Source organism: Phyllopteryx taeniolatus, chromosome 12 (assembly GCF_024500385.1).
Source record: "Phyllopteryx taeniolatus isolate TA_2022b chromosome 12, UOR_Ptae_1.2, whole genome shotgun sequence".
In the NCBI taxonomy this organism is placed as follows: Eukaryota; Metazoa; Chordata; class Actinopteri; order Syngnathiformes; family Syngnathidae; genus Phyllopteryx; species Phyllopteryx taeniolatus.
This window is the reverse complement of record NC_084513.1, coordinates 11,642,982-11,664,036: the sequence shown is the minus strand read 5'-3', so window position 1 is coordinate 11,664,036 and position 21,055 is coordinate 11,642,982. Positions and strand designations below refer to the sequence as shown.

At 40.6% G+C, this 21,055-nt stretch overlaps 1 protein-coding gene across 6 annotated transcripts in view; it reads right to left on the bottom strand.

The window, feature by feature from the left end:
• tanc1b (tetratricopeptide repeat, ankyrin repeat and coiled-coil containing 1b) overlaps window positions 1-20,599 on the bottom strand; it is a 120,518-nt gene extending 99,919 nt beyond the window's left edge. For 4 of the 6 annotated variants that reach the window (XM_061793065.1, XM_061793066.1, XM_061793071.1 and 1 more), the window contains exons 1-3: window positions 20,377-20,599; window positions 15,815-15,871; window positions 4,844-4,936 (exon numbers count right to left, since the gene is read on the bottom strand). In XM_061793065.1, coding sequence (XP_061649049.1) covers window positions 4,844-4,936; window positions 15,815-15,871; window positions 20,377-20,584 — 358 coding nt within the window. In that variant the 5' untranslated portion in view covers window positions 20,585-20,599. The remainder of the gene's footprint in view (window positions 1-4,843; window positions 4,937-15,814; window positions 15,872-20,376) is intronic. The other 2 variants (XM_061793067.1, XM_061793068.1) reach the window with 2 other exon arrangements.
• Between the last annotated feature and the right edge of the window lie 456 nt (window positions 20,600-21,055).

Below are 21,055 nucleotides of genomic sequence, written 5' to 3'. Positions count from 1 at the left end.
TAGGTGGAGTATAATATTGTAACTTAGTCATTGTCCATTTGTGTCCTGTGTATCCTAAAATGTTACAATGAGGCGGCAATGTCGAATCTACTCGACCAATGAGCAGTAGTCACCAATACAAGAGCGCCATTCTGGGATCGACTTGGCACACATTGATGTCAGGCTAGCCAGGTATTAGACCTGGTAGTACCTGTTTTTTCTGGTAGAAATGCAAATGGGGAGTCAAATTACGCTGTGGAAATAAGTGTATTTTCTATGTAAAGTTTACTATTAAGTCATAATGGTCAGTTAATAAGATTCCAGCTATAAATTCACTTACAACTATTTCTAGGCCCAATATCCTTGCAGACGAATGTGTCCTCGTACATGTTTCCATCAAAGGCAACAGGCCCCAGCAAACCAGCATCCCACTTCCACCATGGGACACCATAAAAAAGTACTTAGAAGGGAATCTAAAGGGCAATCCAGTGAGGGAGGAGATCACGGAAGAGAGGAGGAATCTAGGAGGAGAGACCAAATTAGCTAGCTGTGTTTTTGTGGTATTGGCAATGTGGCAATCCCAAAGGAAAGCTAATGACTGCATTGGTATCTGGAATGGGAAACAAAGTTTCCTTGACTGCTTTAAAGTTGTCTCCAGTCAACAGCCACCATGTCAGGGGCCACGTATGCTGATGCATGACTGTTATTATTATTCTTCTTTCATTCTAACCTTAATGGGCAAATAAAATGTCATTTCATTCTAACCTTAATGGGCAAATAAAATGTCTGCAAGCTGAAAGGACATATTTAATCAGGACAAACTTCAGAAACAGGTTTTACTGACATAATTGAGAGACAAAAGACTTCCAAAACAGACTGAATATGAAGATGTGTGACCTACTATAGAGATCTGGTGTTTAATGTTTTAAAAACTATCCATCCATCCATCTTCTTTACCGCTTATCCTCACTTGGATCGCGGGCTGCCAGAGCCTATCCCAGCTATCTTCGGGCGGCAAGCGGGGTACATCCTGAACCGGTCGCCAGCCATAGAAACAAACAACCATTCGGACTCACATTCACACCTACGGGAAATTTAGAGTCTTCAATCAACATACCATGCATGTTTTTGGGATGTGGGAGGAAACAGGAGTGCCCGGAGAAAACCCACCCAGGCACGGACGGGGAGAATATGCAAACTCCACACAGGCGGGGCCCCAGGACTGTGAGGCAGATGTGCTAAACAGTCGTCCACAGTGCCGGTTGTTTTAAAAACTAATCAAACTAATTTCTGTGGCATAATCAAAAGATGTCTCGAGATAACTCGCGTTTACTGCATGCTATTACTGTACAGTTTAACTGTCTTATCTGTTTTACAGGAAGTGACCCACATGACTGCCCATTAAAAAAAAAATAACGCCCTAAGATTAAGAATAGACCCTAGTGTTGTGAATGAGGCCATCATGCAGGGCTACCAGAGGGACAGAGTGTCTCTGAGGTGACCTCTCATCTGTCTCGAGAGCCCTAAACAATCAAGAGGAGTCGCCCCGTTTTATTGTCCCAGCATGAGAAAGGCAGACAGGGTCGGTGGGGCATGACGAATGGTCTCCAACTGGAAGAATGAGGCTGGGATAAAGGAGCCATAAAGCTGCAGCTCTCGTTCTTCGAGTGTGTGGCCGCATGCGACAATTAGATACAACAAGCAAGGATAAATCAAGCCTGGTGTTAACTGTTGAGGAGTAAAACAACTCACTAGAGCACTGAGACAACAGAACTGGAAGACTTGCTGTATCTTCTGTACAAAGCAGGGGGAAACCAGGCGGTAAAAGTTGTCCCCGGGTGGTGATTGATGCAAGCCTAGGCACGTAAATGCAGTCCAAGCAGAAATGGTCACTATTGAACACTGTCTAAGCAGAGGATGAGTAAACAACTGTTCACTCACAGTGAGTCATTTCAACTCATGTCATGTATCCAAGGAAAGAAAACATCTGCTATGACACATAAGGCAAGGCTGTTTCTTTAGTCGCAGTCTAATATATAAAAAGAGTAAAAATGTCCGTCTCTGAACTGAAAGTAAAAAAACGATGCATTTTGGAATATTTACCAAAACATGTAAGCGATAAAGGCTGCTTTTTATACTGCTTCTTCTCAGCAGGAATACAGTCCTGCTGTTCTGTCTCACTGTTCAACATAAACCAACCTGAATTGATGAACAGATTAAACTGTCACAGGCTGCTTAGATTTCAATTCATAACACAGTTAAGAGTCCTGGTGTGGCTCACAAAAGCTAATGGGGCAAAAAATCTATAATCTAATCTAATCTATACTTTCATTTAAAGATTTTGTTGAACTTTGTGAGGTCATATCAACTTTCTGATTGGTTCACTAGTGATATAGTTCCGTTTACAGTATTTACCAAAAAGGGCAGGTTTGAAATTACTTAAACCATGTACACACATACCGATAATCGGGTGTAATTTAAGACCCATCCCCCCTTTTAGTATAAAGCAAGTTTATCAAATGTCTTGAAAAGATTATCCTGAGTGATTATTCTGTGGTGTGGGGTGTGTTAAGAGTAAATTTTGCTCCACGATATGCTCGGAAAACAGTCAAGCTATCAATTTTAAACATCAAAGTTTAATATTAGCGATGCACCGAAATGCTAAATCTTAGCCGAAACCGAAAACTGAAAATGAGGAGCCAAAGGGCAAAACTGGAAACACCAAGAGTAATTATTATGCCAATTATTAGTACTTCCAGAACAATTTGTCTAAATTTCCAAAATTATGTCAAGAACATTACCGTGGGACAGTTATTGCAGTATGTTATGTAATAGGATAAAAATAATTCTGCATATTGTTCAATTACACAATATAATATAATCATTACTCTATAATCATAACAATTAAGAAATTACGGCTTCAATATTTGTTATTTTAATGTATTTATTGCCTCAACCTTGTAATGTGGGACACAGTTGCAGACTGAAGAAGAAGAAGAAGAAGAAGAATCATCTTTTATTGTCATGAACATGCATGCATGCACACGAAATTTGTTCTCTGCATTTAACCCATCACAGTGAACACATACACATGTTAGTGGAACACACTGGAGCAGGGGGCAGCTGAAGCGCCCGGGGAGCATTTCGGGGTATCAGTGTCTTGCTCAAGGACACCACAGCCGTGAATCAAAGTACCGTATTTTCACGACCATAAGGAGCACTTAAAAGTCTTAAATTTTCTCCAAAATGGACGGGGCGCCTTATAATGTGGCGCGCCTTATGTGTGCACCGAGTTCCAAAATCTCTAAATGTTGTTGTGTGACTTCGATGAGCGCTCCGCTTGACTGACTGGGAGCATTTCCTGCCGACACGCTGCTTATATAGAGGAAAGGCGGATGTGACTGAGTACAGCATGCGGATGTAAAGGGGAAAGAGTGCGTGTGAAGGAGGACGTTCAAGGCACGCCTCCAGTAGGTATATAGCGCCGGTATGTGCATTGTGCAAAAAACATCGGTTTGGCTAAGGACCCCCGAAAATGGCACCTACGAAGAGACATGCTTACGAAGCACAGTTTAAACTGCAAGCTGTCAGTTACGCGGAGGTACATAGGAATCGAGCAGCCGCGAGAGAATTCAAGATCAACGAATCCATGGTTTGCAAGTGGAGGAAGCAGGAAAACGAGCTTCGCCAAGTCAAGAAGACGAAGTTGAGTTTCCGCAGAAACAAGGCGAGGTGGCCCGAGTTGGAAGACCAACTCGAGCAATGGATTAATGAGCAAAGAACAGCCGGGAGAAGCGTCTCTACAGTCACCATTCGACTGAGGGCAATAACGCTTGCAGAAGAAATGAAAATCGAACATTTTCAAGGAGGTCCGTCTTGGTGCTTTCGTTTTATGAAACGGCGCCATCTATCCATCCAAGGACTACCATGGCACAGCAATTTCCGACGGATTACAAGGAAAAGCTGGCCATCTTCCGCTCCTACTGCAGTAAACAGATTGCCAACAAACACATCCAGCCCAACCACATCACCAACATGGACGAGGTTCCCCTCACTTTCGTTCACTTTCGACATCCCGGTGAACCACACTGTAGAGAAGAAGGGGACCAGCACTGTAGCACTGGTTGCCATGGTAATGGACAGAAACTGCCACCAATAGTGATTTTTAAGAGGAAGACGCTGCCTAAAGAAAAGTTTCCAGCCGAAGTCATCGTTAAGGCCAATCAAAAGGGCTGGATAGACGAGGAGAAAATGAGAGAGTGGCTGAGTGAGGTGTACGTAAAGATACCGGCTGTTTTTTTCCACACGTCACCGTCCCTGTTGATCTGTGACTCCATGCGCCCCCATCCCGCAGTCGCTGTGAAAAACCAAGTGCAACTAAAACTGGGAGGCAACGCCGGACGAGTTACGCCACCATATGTGAGTGGATTGTGGATGCTTGGATAGCTCGCTAAGCTATCATGACATGAAGTTGTTAAACACCAAAATAAGTGGGTGATGCAGTAGGCTTGTCACATAGAGGCGTTATAACAGAGAGGATCACAAAAAGGGTGTATGATGTCTCCAGCTAGTTCTATTGTAGAGTGGCAAGGAACAGAAGGGTGTGCTCCAGTTAAGAGAACACAGACTCGTATTCCGATTGATTGGTTTGTTTATTGTGGTTCTTTAGCATCTACACACAACAAAAAAACTTCAGCAAATACAGGTTATCCGTAACTATAGAGCAAAATTATGTTTGTACCCGGCTTCAGCATTGTTTATCACGCTGTCGAATACCAGACAGTATGATCAGCTAAAGTATGCAGGTTCGTGTTCAAGTTTCAGAAGTACATTTCCGTCTTCTACCTCCCCATCTTCTACATACCTGAATCCTTCCTGCTCACCTTGCCCCCATCTCTGTTCTTTTTCAATACTGCCTTGAACATGGCAACACTCCTGGAGTCCTCTCTGAAGAGACCTTGAAGAAAAGGAAGAGAGAAGATGAAGCTGAATGCCGTTAATGTCGTACAATTTGTAGTTCCAAATTTGATGGTAAATTACACACAATTTAGTAGTGAAACCACCTTCATGCATGACATCATGCGAGATTTCACCATTATCTCTCAAGGCATCATTAACTCATCAAGTGTGTTATGTTTTTTTGGGGCTTTTTTTGTGATGCCACCACAGATCGGTAGCAGGGGTGGCAAAGAGGAAATGTGTGATAAAAACCACAGAACTGTAAATGGCCCTAATTGTGGCAGAGCATAGCGATGGTAGTCCTCCGCAACTGCTACTTGTTGTGAAGCGAGTTGAGTTGAGTTCACTATCACAATACGGCTCTGGTTTCAAAAGGTTTTTTTCTCACAGGGCGAAGCAAAAAACTGTCAGAACGACGGCTTGTATATCATCTATCCATCCATTCATCCATTTTCTGAGCCGCTTATCCTCACAAGGGTCGCGGGAGTGCTGGAGCCTATCCCAGCTATCTTCGGGCAGGAGGCGGGGTACACCCTGAAGTGGTTGCCAGCCAATCGCAGGGCACATACAACCAAACAACCATCCGCAATCACATTCACACCTACGGGCAATTTAGAGTCTTCAATTAACCTACCATGCATGTTTTTGGGATGTGGGAGGAAACCGGAGTGCCCGGACAAAAACCCACGCAGGCACGGGGAGAACATGCAAACTCCACACTGGTGGGGCCGGGGATTGAACCCAGGTCCTCAGAACTGTAAGGCAGACGCTCTAACCAGTCGTCCACCGTGCCGCCGCTTGTATATCAAAAAGCTCATAATTTGGCTCAACTGTAGTCTGTTTACTTTTATTATATAATGGGTACTTTATTTTTACTATTTTATTTTTAGACTTGTATGGCAGTTAGGAATGTCAAAATGTGACTTGTCTGTGCAGTTAATGCAGGTGTTATGATAGCAGCAGTTCAACTCCCACTATTTTCTAATTGGGATTAATTAAAAAGGTATTTAAAACACAAACAAATCAGATGTTATTCAAACACAGGACCTTTTAACCAAAATAGTGCATATCGCCATTGGATACAGTTAAGCTGGCAACGGCCTGGTAATTTTCCCACAGCATTCCGAATTCCGCAGGTCACCAGTGCAAGACTACATGGAAAGAATGCTCTAACACGTATACAGAAAAAGAGCACGTGGTGTTATCTCACTGAGGAGGACAACAATCGAATGCCCCGAATTCCACGTGTAATTGACGCTGTATGACTAAACTTGGCCATTTGAGATTGCATTAAACGTGAGTAATAGTCTCACAGAATTGGAAAGCAGTAAATAAATGCTTAACTAAACATCAGCCTAAACAATAGTGATGTGGTTCTTAAGCAACCTAGCCTAGTGTCCCCTGCTGTATTAATAGAAGCCGAGGAGTGATTCCAGTAAAGAAAAATGAACGTCTCCCTCCAAATAAGGCCTTGCTTTTTACAAACAAAACATAAAAAAGTCCGGGCATTCTCAACTGCACAAGCCCAGTTTAAGGTTGCTGTGGGAGAGCCTCTCAATCCATCTCTTTCTGTCCTTGATGATGTCATCTGAAACACTGCTCTGACTGGCATTTGGGTATGCGTAGGGCTATCACAGCTCTGAATTGTCTTCTCAACCAGGCCAAGTTCAGTTTAAGTAAAGAGTTTAGAGAACTTGTACAAATAAAACCGCTCTCGTTTTGAAAATCCACCTTCTGTTACCACCAGCAACAGTAAATCTCCATGATTATAATGCCATTCACCTCCTAAGGAGCGGCTTCATTAAAGTGGTATTAGGCTGTTCCTACCATCAAAATAAGAAACAAAACACGCCCAATGAAGTCTGGCTTTTTTTTTTTTTTTGCTTTTTCTTGGGCTTGTTGTAGCATTTGGTATCTAAGTAGGGTTGCAGCTATTGAATATTTGTATCCCTCTGATTAATGGAGTGATCGAAGAAAATCTTATTTTTATATTATTAGGCACAATAATGTGCATGTGAGGTGCAGGTTTTGGTCCTCTTGGGGTCGCCATCCTCATGGTCTACTGTAGTATCTGTGACTTTAAAAGGCGGGGCCTAGCATTCTTGAGTGACGTAGGCATCGGTGAATGAGAGTGTAGGGTTGGCTGGCTCCGTGTTGAGTGACTTGTGACGAGTAAGTTGTGGCCATCGGTAGCTCGTGTTTGAATGTGCTTACTACCTGTTTGTTTTGCTTACATTTGCTTACGTTTTGCATTTGCTTAATGAAGCGATTGAAAATGCACTGGCTGCTTTGTCTATCCTTGACCACTTGTGAGGGCATTACAATAGGTTCCAACTAGTGATGGTAGGCTATATCAAATGAGTCAACATTGTTACATTACCTTGTGTTGGCGAACGCAGATATGCGACTATGGTACACATTGCACTGTATCTTCCTTGTTTCGTGTGAAATGATTCCAGACATAGTTTTTCCTCCTTGCTCGCCACCATCGCATCAACTTCCAGTATTTCTACATAGAGTCGTGCGTGTGACTGCTGCAACATTAGTCCATTTCTAAAAATAATCCCAGCGAAGCTTCGAGGCATAGATTTGCTTTGACCTTTTTTGTAATCAAATTATTTGAGTTATTCAATTAATCTTAACAGTCCTAGATCTAAACGTACCTTGCAAGTATCAAAATATTTTCTTTTTCTCCCAACAGGACTATCCACAATAAGGGGTGTTAAGAGAAAAAATATATATTTTTTTTTTTTCCCAAGCTTTGTATAAGCCTATGAAATTTTTGCTATAAGGCCATATGGTGAAAGGTGCATATTAGGCCTATAAGACCTGAGGACTATTTCCTTATCTACATACTGTAGCTAAATGTGTAAGAAACCAGTTGAGTGTGTCGGTTAAACCGTTGCTATGTGCTACTTTACATAGAATCTAAAAACATCAAACAAGCTATCTGAGTAAATGAGTGATGTATTGCACAACTACTACACTTATTGTACAAAAAGAGGCCACAATCAACATCAGACATTACAATGGTGAATTGTAATGCAGCTACAACTTTGTTCTTTTTAAAAAAAAGTTTACTAAGAAAGGGGCCTTGGGCTACGTGGTATGCTGTCAAACTTTAACCGCAGGTGCGCAAGGGCTTTGAGGGGGCCTTCTGATATTACAACAAAGCAGTGAGAATGCTTTGTGGACACTGTGCCTGAATGGACCCTCAATATTTACATTTGCTCTGTGCGAGCAGGGAAACAACTGCAGTTCCATACCAAAGACAAATGTAATAGGGGGACTATACAGTATGTGATGTTAAGGATATTAAAGATGACTGCACACTGGTGACATTTGAAACAACTGCACTGTACAACTCCTTAAAAAGAACACAATAAAAAATGTCACAAACTGCAGCCCAATGGAAGCGTTTTCTTAGAGAGAAGAAATAGGAAACCAAGGGTGGTTAAGAGCTGCATATATATGTAGACAATTGTTTGTCCCAGGTGCCTCTGGTGGGAAAGCGGTTCATGTATAAACATGCTTCATCCTGTTAGGCGGAAGACAACAGCGAACAAGCCGAAGCCCGGATCATCTTCGACATGACGCAGCCAGCAGGATTCCCCCCCCTCTCCCCCAACCATTTTGACACCACGGAACGGTTTTCACATAAGGACATATTTAGATAGACCAGCATAGAAACAAACAAGAACAACTTATTAAGATTTACAATGCATCATTACACTGAATGTAGTTGCAGTATTTAGTGAGCTCTTGCTTTTCTCCAACAAGCCAGTCCCATCTTTTCTCTTTCAGAAAAAAAACAAAAAACCTCCAAAGGCTTGTCTTTAAATGTCGGGTACTTGGGCTCCATGTGCCAAAGCAGTTTTGATGGATTTAGTGCCTCATTTGCGAGCCATTTGGTGCATATGAGTCAACTACCAATAAACCCCTACCTTAAGTAGGACTCCCGATAGTGTCTTTTAAATACAACTTTCTTTTTCTTGGTAGTTGCTGACCCTTTTGTGTCATTATTTGACCTGTTCCCCTTTTTGAACAGCACATTTGTTTTTGTTTTTAACTTATTTTATTTTCAAAATGAAACTACTTTCATACTCTGATGATCAATAAAATATCGTAGCATCTTCCCAATCGATGAAAAGCGGATAAGGGGTGGCCGATCAACGACCTCTTTTTTGAGACAATAAACATTCCTGTCAGCTATCACCATGCCAAAAAAAAAAAAAAAAAAACTTTCAACTCACTGTCCATTCAACCTTTCTGCCTTCCACACCCACACAAACGCTCCTCTCTCCCGTTAAACTCGCTCGTCCTCACCCCTCGACATACTCATCCAATTCAATTCAGACACCTTCCCAACCTCGAAGGCTGTTTGACCTCATAGAACTAATGCCAATTCATGTAACACAACTGCAATACAATATTTTGGTTCAGTCTCTCTGGTCCGGTACCGGTCTACACCTGGAGATTGGGGATCCCTTTATTTGAGTGTTTTGAGCCCTGTAGTGAAATGTAAGGTTCCAACTGATAATATGTGATTGGCTATGAATGGATTACATTCTAATTATTGTGTCCATACAGTTATGAAAATATGTCTTCTTCATTGGAGCTTCATGAGCCCAATGAGGACAAACACTATCAATGGATAGATATTGCCAATTCATCATACACGAGCCTAACCAAACTTCATTGAAAAGCAGGCTCAGTACTAAACCCTTGAAGCCATTCCCAAACTAAATAAAAACTAAAACTAAAATTCCGCTGCTAAAATTAATAATAGCACTTTTATCTGTAATTAGAGGTTCTATGCCCAAGTTTGCTGCCACAGGGAGGATGCTGGACCGTCACGCTAAGGGCCACAGGGAGGTCAGCTCTGGGCCGGATCAGACGCTCGTGCCGTCATACTCTGTGCTGAACCGACCACTATGAGTTAAGCCTGTGGGAAGCACAGCCGTTCTTTGATGGTCTATTCACAGAGCGCAGGAAAAAGGCTGCTGGCTTGTGTGCTGCGGCGGACCGTAAACAATGGCCCGTTAACTAACACAGGCATTAATGGAGGAAGTGGAGGGCGCAGGTATGAAGGACAGCTCTGTCTTAACATCGGCCATTGTAAGCAAATGTTACTATTCACGCTAGCGTGAGAGGAAGGGAAAGAACAAAGGGCAGACATTTTTATGTCACAGGCCTACCGGTCTAGCTCAAGTGCATCCTTCCCAGCCCCACCTTCCTACTTCCTCCAAATACCTCAGCTCTCTAATGAATGAAGATAAGGTTTTACTTGCTACACTCCAGAAATATGTTACAGTGATAACTAGGATACCTTGACTTAGAAGTTTTGTTTGCTCTGTGATCAAGCTTGTGACTCAATTTACTCGCATGTCAAATACATTTTCCCTATTGAAATTAATTAAAATGCCTTTAATCCGTTCCAGCTGCCAAGAAACAACCACAATTTTTTCATCACGAAAACTAACACTGCATTGTACAAAATAGTATTCAAACATAATAAAAGAGAAGGCAAAGAAGTGGTTTTATAAATTATAATTTCCGTATGTAATGTATTATCCATCCAGCCATCCATTTTCTGAGCCGCTTATCCTTACAAGGGTCACGGGAGTGCTGGAGCCTATCCCAGCTATCATCGGGCAGGAGGCGGGGTACACCCTGAACTGGTCATACAAACAAACAACCATTCACACTCACATTCACACCTACGGGCTATTTGTGGATTAAATGTGCCTCTAAGGGGCGTGGCCTAATGACTCTGTGAGTGTCTGGGCCTGAGTTGTGTCTTACAGCAGCTCCTTACGAGTGTTCTCAATTTGTATTTGTGTGTTTGACTGCTTGTCCTGTTCAGTAAACAGTAAAGTGCATCAGCAAGTGTCATTTGCATCATTTTCCACATGCCAGGGCATAATATTACCTTAATTGCCCTATTTTTTTCACTTCACTCGAGCAGTGTCTCTCAAGGTTTCTCTTAACTCAAATTTTGGCTAGCAACATAAAATAACAAAATAAATTGAGCAAGCGACAGCTCATAACTACAAAAACTTGGAAGTTAAAGCACTCGTAAGTCAAAGGACCATTGTATAAAACTGTAATGTTTAGCAATGTTGCATTCATCCATCAATCCATCCATTTTCTATAGCGCTTGTCCTCATTGGGGTGGCGGATGAGCTGAAGCCTATCCCAGCTGTTTTGGGCAGAGATGTTTTGGTACATGCTGGATCGGTCGTCAGTCACTTTCGGGGCACATCTAGACACAGCCATTTACATTTCACCCTCACATTCACACCAATGGACAATTTTGAGTCTTTAATTAACCTAATATGCATGTTTTCGGAATGTTGGTGGAAGCCAGAGTATCCGGAGAAAACCCACACAAGCAGGTAAAGGTAGAAAATGCTGATAGTCAAACTCTGAACCTCTCAACTATGAGGCAGACATGCTAACCAAAAGCCAGTACTGCCCTTAGCTCAAACATCATAAAACAATTCTGTGGAGCACTACCTGTACTTCTGCAACTGCACAGGATATTGCACAAGTACAGGTCAACATGCCCTCACAATAATTTAGTAGGAAACACAAGACATGGCAGGCAGAAAGGCCCTAAACTTGACATTTGTCTTTCCTGCAACTAGCGTTGCAAAGTGTGGCTCAGACGATCAATTCCACTGCTGGGGAACGACGTATTTTGCGATCGATTTTGACCCACAACGTGTGAAAACACATGGACAAAAAGCAGAGCTCTCATTCGACTGTGGAAGGAGTACACAAAAGTCATCACATTTTTTACATGTGAAGAGACGTAGTATGATGTGGTTGTAACGGAAATACGCTTCTTTATTCAAGACAGATGACAAGCTGATTGCTGCTATACCAGGAACAAGACAGAGGAAGATATTGGAACCAAAATGTACACAAATGTGCCAACAAATGAAACACTAGACTGGCATCACATGGTCTACGTTGTTAGATACAAGACAAGATACTGCACTCTTTGACAAACCCCGTGGTGACACATTCCACAAAAAATGGCAAGTGTCTGCAACAACATACACTACAAACATAGACATGCCACACGAAACAAAACGTTATTTTGCCAGAATTCCAAAGCTGTTAGGGCATATAATACTGAACAAAAGCATAAATGCAACACTATTGTTTTTTTAATTCCCAATTTGATGAGCTGACTTGTACTTTTTCTTCACAAAAGGCCAATTTCGCGCAAATATTTTTTCACAAATTGGTCTAAATCTGTATTAGTGAGCGCTTCTCCTTTGCCAAGATAATACATCAACCTCAAGCTCCTGATTAGACTGCATGATTATTACCAGGTGTGCCTTTGGCTGCCCGCAATAAAAGGCCACTATAAAATATACCATTTCACTCCATTTGATGGGTTATCTCGGCAAAGGAGAAGTGCTCAATAATACAGACTTAAACAGAATTGTGATCAATATTTGGGAGAAATTGGTCTTTTATTGTACATAGAAAAATTCTAAATATTCTAGTTCAGCTCGTGAAAAACAGGAACAAAAACAAAAGTGTTGCTTTTACTGTATATTTGTGCTCAGTGTAGTTTCTTCTCTATAAATTGGATTGAATTGTAGCATTTGCACAAGTTCTCGTGAGATCCGACTATGCAGGTGCATTCGAAGTAGTGCCTGGCGGCAAAGCCAGGTGGTTTCTTACTGCGGATAACAGGTTTGAGCCAGTCATTAGAATAGTATCAGAAAGTGAATGATGCTTCCTGTCCTTGATGGTTTGCGCCATGATTGATACGTAGCTTCATGCCTGTCAAGGATGACGGTGTGTGAAAGGCAATTTACTTCAGTCCCATGATGGTTACCCTCCAAAATGTCAAGGCATGTTTTACAAGGTTCTCAGTACTTACAGTAACAGCTCAGGCTCCCTAAAGTGACTAAACCTGAAATTAAAAGAGCCAGGACATTGTGCATGTTTTTCCACATAAAAATCATATTTCATGTGTCACAAGGATGGAATCCAAACTAAGACAGCCACGGGCAATAACGTACATGATGTCGGCTTGGCAGATCTTAGTGTAATGTATATTTCTGGATAATGTAAAGTGGTAAGGGAGTCTCGCAAGCCCGTTTTTCTCATGTCAAACGACCCAGAACTCTTCCCAAAACAACTGCACTTGACAGAAGCAACTCTTCAGAAATCTTCAACCTTATGGGAATCTCACTTATTAAGCAATGCTATGCCCAGTAATTGTCTCACTATCCCTCTATTAACAACCCTGTGAGCTATTTATGCGCTAATGAACACCAGGAGCTCAAATAAATAAAAAAGTAATGTGAAACTGCTTTCTGGACTCAGCTAAACATTTGCCTCCTGGGAAGCTTCGTATTTGATGAAGGGTGAAATATTAACAAGTTGCCTTTAGAAGCCACGGAAAGTTTCTCTGGAGGGGAAAGAGAAAAAAAATCCTCAAATGCTTGGAATTGTCAGTCAAGCATAACAATGACATGACAACAGTATATTATAGAGCAAAATTGCTTAAATACAGGTATTTCTCAGGCATCAGGTAGAAAACTTACATCTCCAAAACCATCACTTTTCAGGAAAACAAAACAAAAAAACAGTGTGTTGAGCCATTATGATCCATTAACATTGCATCCTCAAAGAAAGAAAGCCATTTTCAACAAGTTATATTGGTCAAAAATGTGCAAAAACAACATAAGCCTACCCACGTACTTACCAATGGTATCGATTTGTGAAAAAAAATATTAAATTGGCAAAATTTGGACAGAGGAGGTTTTTGCCCATTTTTATGGAATTGTCTATAAAACACTGAATGGGCACTTCAAAACACTTCTAAAATCCTCCATAATAAATAAACTCACAAAAAACAATTGACCTGACCTATTCTACCACCCACACTGCTTTACTCACTAATAATGTTGCATTTGTGCTATTTAAGTTTTTAGGGCAGAGAAGCTGTTTGAAACGTCACGGTAATTATGACGTCGAAACTTGAAGAACCCCTGAGAATTTTGGTCTGTACAAGCTTATTGGTGGATATTTTTAACAGAAACTTGTCAGCCAATCAGAGAAGGGGTTCCCCGAGTAGCAAAATGAAATGCTCGAGGGGTTTACTGTTTTATTCAAATTTAAAGGTGTTTTCTTGACCAGATTTTCTATAGGGTGATATCACATAAAAATGTTCCTCAAAAAGGGATTTTTTTTTTCCTAAACAAATTTTATTATTTTTTTCAGAACCCATCATCCGATTTTCTGAATTCTTCGTGCATCGTACTCAGGTTGAAGTGGCCATCCCAACGGCATTTTGACAGACTGTCATTTTTGGGAAATCTTGTCACAATGCTAGTTGGGAAGCTTTATGAGAGGTTTAAGAAGTGTGAAACTGAGTACAAGCGTCCCAACATTTGCACTTACAGACTCACATTCCCGAGTATTGTTTTACGGCTACTTTTTTTTTTTTGTCCTCCCGCCACAAATATGCGCGTGCTCGGGCCATGCAATTTCACATTGTGCTGCTCCATTCCTCCACTTTGTGTTTGCATCTACAGCGTCACACACTCGTGCTGATCTCAGAGGGAACGTCACTCTACGTCTTGCGAGGCTTTAGTAATAAGGGGCCTCAGGTGGACAGGAATCACTGAAACAGACCAATGCGGATGTGATAGGTAATGTCAGTATAGCCCTTTAGTGTAACTAACTGTATATTTTCGTAAATCAAAAAAGTTGCATTACTCTAAGGCAATAGTAGAACCATGTGATATGTCCCAGCCAAATGAAAATACTTGTTTAAGAAATATATTTTTAAGTTGGGGTTATATTTTATACTAGGGATATACTCTGCACAGTACTCATACTCCTCATACTCGTAATACACTAAAACACTACACAACCAATACCACATCATCAGACTGACGTGTACCTTCCGGGTAGGAGCCGTGTCAGCTCTGTGGAGATAATTAACGTTAAACACGGGTGACAACACTTTTAGCCGACTGCAGATTATGCTCTGCTCGGACGGCACGGAGACAGCTGCTCCTCGAGCCGTCCAGTAAGCACAGAGTTTCGAGCCCCGTCGCCCGCTTCGCGCTGCTCGGCTTCGTGCAGCACGGCTATGGCTGAGCTGCTTGCTCTTCCATTACGAACCTGCGGCGTGGCACGTTGAGTAAAAGCGATTGTTTAATAAAGTATCACTTCAGTTGTCCTGTCACTGTTTCATTTTATAACGTGTTATTCTCAAGAAGCGATCTTGTATGTCTCTTTACTCACTTTATTTACCAGTTAACGCACAGAGGTCACATGGCATCCATATTCTTACTGACTCTACGTTCTTATCCGTATCTTATTTCTTCTTCATCTCTTATCTGATCCTTTTATGTAGTACCCCCTAGTGTTCAGACTGAGACAACACATAACTTAAACACCTTGTGTAACAAGCTACATTCCAGTCAAATGTGTGGCAAGACTGTTGTAAAAACCTGCAATCGGATGTTAAAATGTCAATCATGACAAGTTGATACTCTAAAAGGTTAAATTTCACGTTGTATTTTTTAACAATATTTAGTTAAATTAATAAATTTTCATCAAATTTAAGTACTTGTACTAGGGCAGTCACGAGCAAATCTTTTTAGAATCAATTATCCTATAGCTATTTTGTCGAGCACTCAAGTAATCGCCACGCCCCCCTCAAAAATTTTGTTTTCAAAATAAACTGTTTTTCCTACTATTAAAATGCATTTTATTCTCATTTATGAGGGCTGGACTTCTATAAAAAAAAAAATACCATTCAACTCAATCATGAATCATGTTATATGTACTGTACACTTTAAACATCTAATTGTGTCTTAAAATCACTTACAGAGGATCCAATGTCGTTTTTGGCAGCGCTTTTCCAGTGGTCCAACAGTGTGTCCGTCTGCAATAAATATCCGTGAGGTAAACATGGACAGTGACCGCAAATATGATTTTATTAATATTTTTTATTGCCTCAAAGCAGAAATATTTGCATCGACCAATTTTTGTGGTCAACTTAGCAGAGTTAGCTGATTTTTTTTTTCAGATCCTCAACTTGTACTCATACTCGATCTTAAAATTTATAAAAAAAAGTGGTACCAGTGCATCGCTAGTTTAAAACAATTGGGTCAGTTTGTTCTGCATTTTTGGTATGGTTTGTAAAAAGTTAAAATGACTGCAGTACATGCTGTGAATCTTAAATATTCATCTGTACTTTTCCAACTTGGTGGGAATAGTTTGGGTAAGTTACTTTTGTGTTCCAGCATGAATGTGCTCCAGGGCAAAAAACAGGGTCCAAATGGCATGTTTGTAGGAGACGCCTGTGACTTAGCCCTGATCTCAACCTCATCAAACACCTTAGGGATGAACTAGAACAGAGACTGTGACCTCAGCTCTCACACATTCTTCTGGATGAATGGGAAAAAAATCCCACAGATGCACTAAAAATTATTTTAAAAAATCTTCCCAGAATAGTGGAAGCTGTTATAGTTGCCAAAGCGGGATTTTTTTTTGCCTTGTTCAAAGGCACATCAGCAGTGCTTAGAAAGAAACTGGCACCTCTTCAGCAATCAATTTCACCATCAGCAGTTAATCCAAGTCCTTATAGACTGAGCTGGGTTGATCTATTGTGAATGAATTGAATCTATTGTTAGGCTTAAAAGTGCAGCTTTGCAAATTTCCGAAAAGTTGACAGCAGTTTGGTTTGTGGGCCTCAGCGGAACCTGTGCGTCTTTTCCTCCCCCTTCGTCTTTGTCTCGGGGGGGGGGGCCTTTCAAAAATGTAAAGCAGGAACAGCTGTAGCACAGGAGAACTTCAAATCCTAAACAATCACAAGCTTTACATTATATACTAACAAGTGCTTCAGCTCAGCCTGTGGAAACCTTCCCAAACTAACACCTCCAACCTTAAATACAGTGGTCATTTATTTGGACATTAGCGGTAATCATATAATTTAATCACATTAGACAGCATGGCACTACAATCACAGTAATGGCTGTCACTGTATGTCGCACAACAAAATCTGTTTTAATACACTCAGCTGAACGCAACCTATCTTTTGATCAGGAAAACGTCAGAGAGATGCCGCCTTGAGATTCCACCAGTAGGATGCAATATTACATGAACCACCGCAGGGATATGGCTCCTCCTGTATTGCCCTTTTCACTTTTTCTGTATTCCAAGACTCATATACAGAAAGGTATCGGTGCAAAGTAAATTGAAAAACCCAAAGTCGTACAATGCCAAAATAAAAAATATGCCTCTTAAGTCACACAAAACTTCCCACTTCACGGAAGCAAATCTAGCATTTGAACACAAAAAACACAAATTGCAAGCATAAAATGCATAGAAAATACTAGAGCTGGATGATATAACAATATAAAGCATCTATCGTACGATATACTGTAAACCTGTATTGTTTAGATCTTTAGATTTACATTGACGCTACTTAGGGAATTCTGTAGTTACTTTTCTCCTGCTTAGTAATACTTTTACTGTCCAAATGGTAGGCGTACTTGAATGTTTGCTTGGAAAAGTGGTTGTACTACCACATATTTTGAATGGTATTTATTTGGCCACTAGAGAATTGTGTTTTATTTTATTTATATTATTCTTTTATTCATTTAATTGTGTGGTCCACATGTATTTTATACATAAATTGAGAAAAGAGTACAGAAGATTTCCATTCATTTTATGTGAATTTGAGGAAAAATATATCGGGATGTATATGGTTATCGAGATGTAAAATTGTGTTCATATCGCACAGCTCTGTACATTAGGGCTGCAGATATCAAATATTTTTAGAATCAATTATTCTACAGATTATCCCAATGATCCATCAAGTAACTGCATAAAAATGTATTTTGCATTATTAAACACAGGTCTTAGTTTTGTCAACTTGGGGTCGCTATGCTCATGCTCTACCCTGAAGTATCTGTGACTATGAGTATGTATGGCTTTAAAAGGGCCTGGCCTGATGAGTGATGTGGGTGTCAGCGAATGAGAGTGAAGAGTTGGCTTCTGTGAGCTTAGGTTAGTGACTTGCTGTTAACTGGCTAACTGATAGCCAGTCTGTGTGAATGTGCTTATTACTGTAAGTGATTGTTTTCAGAATCATCTTTTTTGGCCAAGTATGTTAAAACATCCATTCATCCATCCATTTTGTACCGCTTGTATTGTATGTTAAAACACACAATGATATTTTTTTTCCAGCAGTAGGAGTCCCTTGAGTACTACAGCAAACAAGCCACTATGTCAAAATATATATTTTGTTGCCCTTTGTCCAATAAAGCCATTGAATTTACACCAACGGCTGTGTCACTCCTTGACCACTTGTGGGGGGAACACGATCACATTCTAACTAGCGGTAGTAAGCTATATCAAATTAGTTAACAGCAATGAACGTGTTGACGATTGTAGATGTGCTGTTGTGGTACATTAAGCAGTTCTGCTTTGCAGTTGACACTTTGCACTTTGTTTTCTTTTTTTTAGGTGTGAAATGATCCCAAACTTTTAAAATGATCTGTTTTATGGACTCCTTCCTCGTGGCTCACCGCCATCATGCCAACTCATTTTGAACACGGAGTGTGGTGTGTGAGTCTGCAGTCACATTAGGGCATGTGGAAAAACGTTCACCGCAAAGATTTGTTTTCATCTTTTTTTGTAATTGAATTATTTGATTAATTGTTTCAGCCCTAGCTCAAATGAAAAAAACGGTAAATACAGCGGTAACTGAGCATACTGTCTTATGCTGCGTGACAACGTATTCTTACTTTGGACATGGTTTGTAACTTTGAAGGACCCCCTGTAAATATAAAAATAAATTATAGTTACAAGAAGACCCTTCCCAAGAAATTGTGTGTGTGCTTGATGGTCAATAAAAAAAGTTTATAGCAATAAAAACTGACCAATTTCGGATGTCCTGGTCTACCGTGCTATAAACCAGCTACTCTCTAAAACCAGTCTTTCCTGTGATAACCTTTTTCCCATCCTCTTCATCATCACCATCATGACGAGCCCAGTATGTGCTGTCAGTCAGGTCACTAGCTCCAATCAGGTCTCTTCCACAGTCCTAACAATGCCACTCTGGTGCCAGCTTCTGCTATGTGCCAACTGGCCAGGGACCATGGGAACCAGGCTGTGTTCAGACTGGAAGGCAGTCACTCTCTCCTTGTGCTTCTCTCTAATACCACTTCTTCGTTGCAAGTAAAGATGCATCAGGCTGGCATTGCAGTGCACTAGAATAATTCCTTAATGTTAAATTGCTCCGAAATGGTGCTAGTGGAAACATAATACTGACTGAGTATCTCAATGTCAACCAGGAGCCAGTCTGACTCTCTGTGGGAATTGAATACTGTTTATAATAGCTTTAAGTCCAATATGTGGGTTAGATTGTGGTTTAACAACTTCTAATCACAGGGTAGCATTTAACATCAAACTACACAGTAAATTAAGGGGTGCAGAGGCAGTATTTTGAAGAATATTTTCGTGTATTACTGAGTAATAACTGCATTTACTGAACTTTTTATGTATATCAAAGGTTTCACATGCTTTACGTACTGTCTGTATTAGAATGAATCATTATATTATCACTGGAGGCTATAAATATATTGTAAATGACCACATTCCAACATGCAACATCTTATTTTCTTTTTCCTTGTTAAGATAGATAAGATTTCTAAAATTCTATCTATTCATCGTGGTTGACCTCGGAACTTGGAAAGACTTTATATACATTTACGTACATATATACATTGTCACTTTAACAAACTGGCATAGGACTACAGTTGAAAATGTGAAATACATTTGATATCGTCGGTAACACACCAGTAGCTTGTTTTATATCAGGTGCCTGCTCTCATTAATCTCCAATACTAGCGTTATTCGAAATAATTACCAATATGAAAAGTTTGGTAACATTTGTAAAACATGAGTTACTTGTTTTACATCAGGTGCCTGTTGATTTGCGATATTCGTGTAATTAATATTTAGTAATACGTGTCGTTTTATATCACCACACACGTACAACCGGCCAAACCTTTTTTGTAAAACATAGGGTAAAACAAATAACTAGGCTGTAAAGTCAATTTATACAGCTAAATACGCATGCTAACGTTAGCTTATTTCACTTTGAGCTGGATGTTGCGTTCATGGACGCAATACCGAAAGGTTTCATTCAACAGGAGTTCGCCAAGATAATATACTTAATCTCGACCTGTAAAAGATATTTTAGAGAACAACTAAGTTTGAAAATTATTTTTTTTTAAAGAAGAAAAAAAAAAGTTGGACGTAAGACTCCCGGTCACTGGTACCTCCGCCGGGCATGCCCCGACATTTCCCCCACAAACTAACCTACTCGCTACTTTTAGCATTTGTGTCGCAGCTCCAAACACTAAATATGCATCTTACCTGCTGAATGCAACAGTATATTCCGTTTCTTCAAAAAAAAAAAAAAGACGTCCACCAGTACTTGACAGTACTCCAGACACCAACAAACTCTGGTCCCACTTGATCCAGCACCAAGGTAAATCGACTGCCCAGGCTGGACTCCTCCTCCTCCTTCCCAGCATGAGGTCATCTGTGCGGGAGACTCATCGTTTAAGGGTGGGCGGATCATCCGCCACCCTCTTACCGCTTATTGAACGCCTCACAGTACGATCATAAATTGATGCTTCACTTCCATTGGGATTCATTCATTCTCGACGATGTTTTCAGGATACGAACGTCACACAATGACAGTGTACGGATTGTAAGATGTATGGCCTGAAAGCGTGTTTATGCTTTTATTTTTTTACTGTAATCATAACGTTACTACCGCGTTAGCTTTTGTTAGTGACATACTTATGTACATATTCGCGTTACGTCGCCGCCGTAATGGAACTCCGTCGTAACAACGAGGACAATCTGTAGAAATGATTAAAATGTATTCCGACTGACTTAGACTGCACATTAGGCTATAGCGACTTCTTGTGGTAAATCTGTTTTGTGCCGCTTCATATTTCTGTAACATTCCAAATTATTTTTATACAACTAAACTGAAATTAACTGTACTGTATATGAAAAGTAAAAAAATAAGTACTGTACTTGA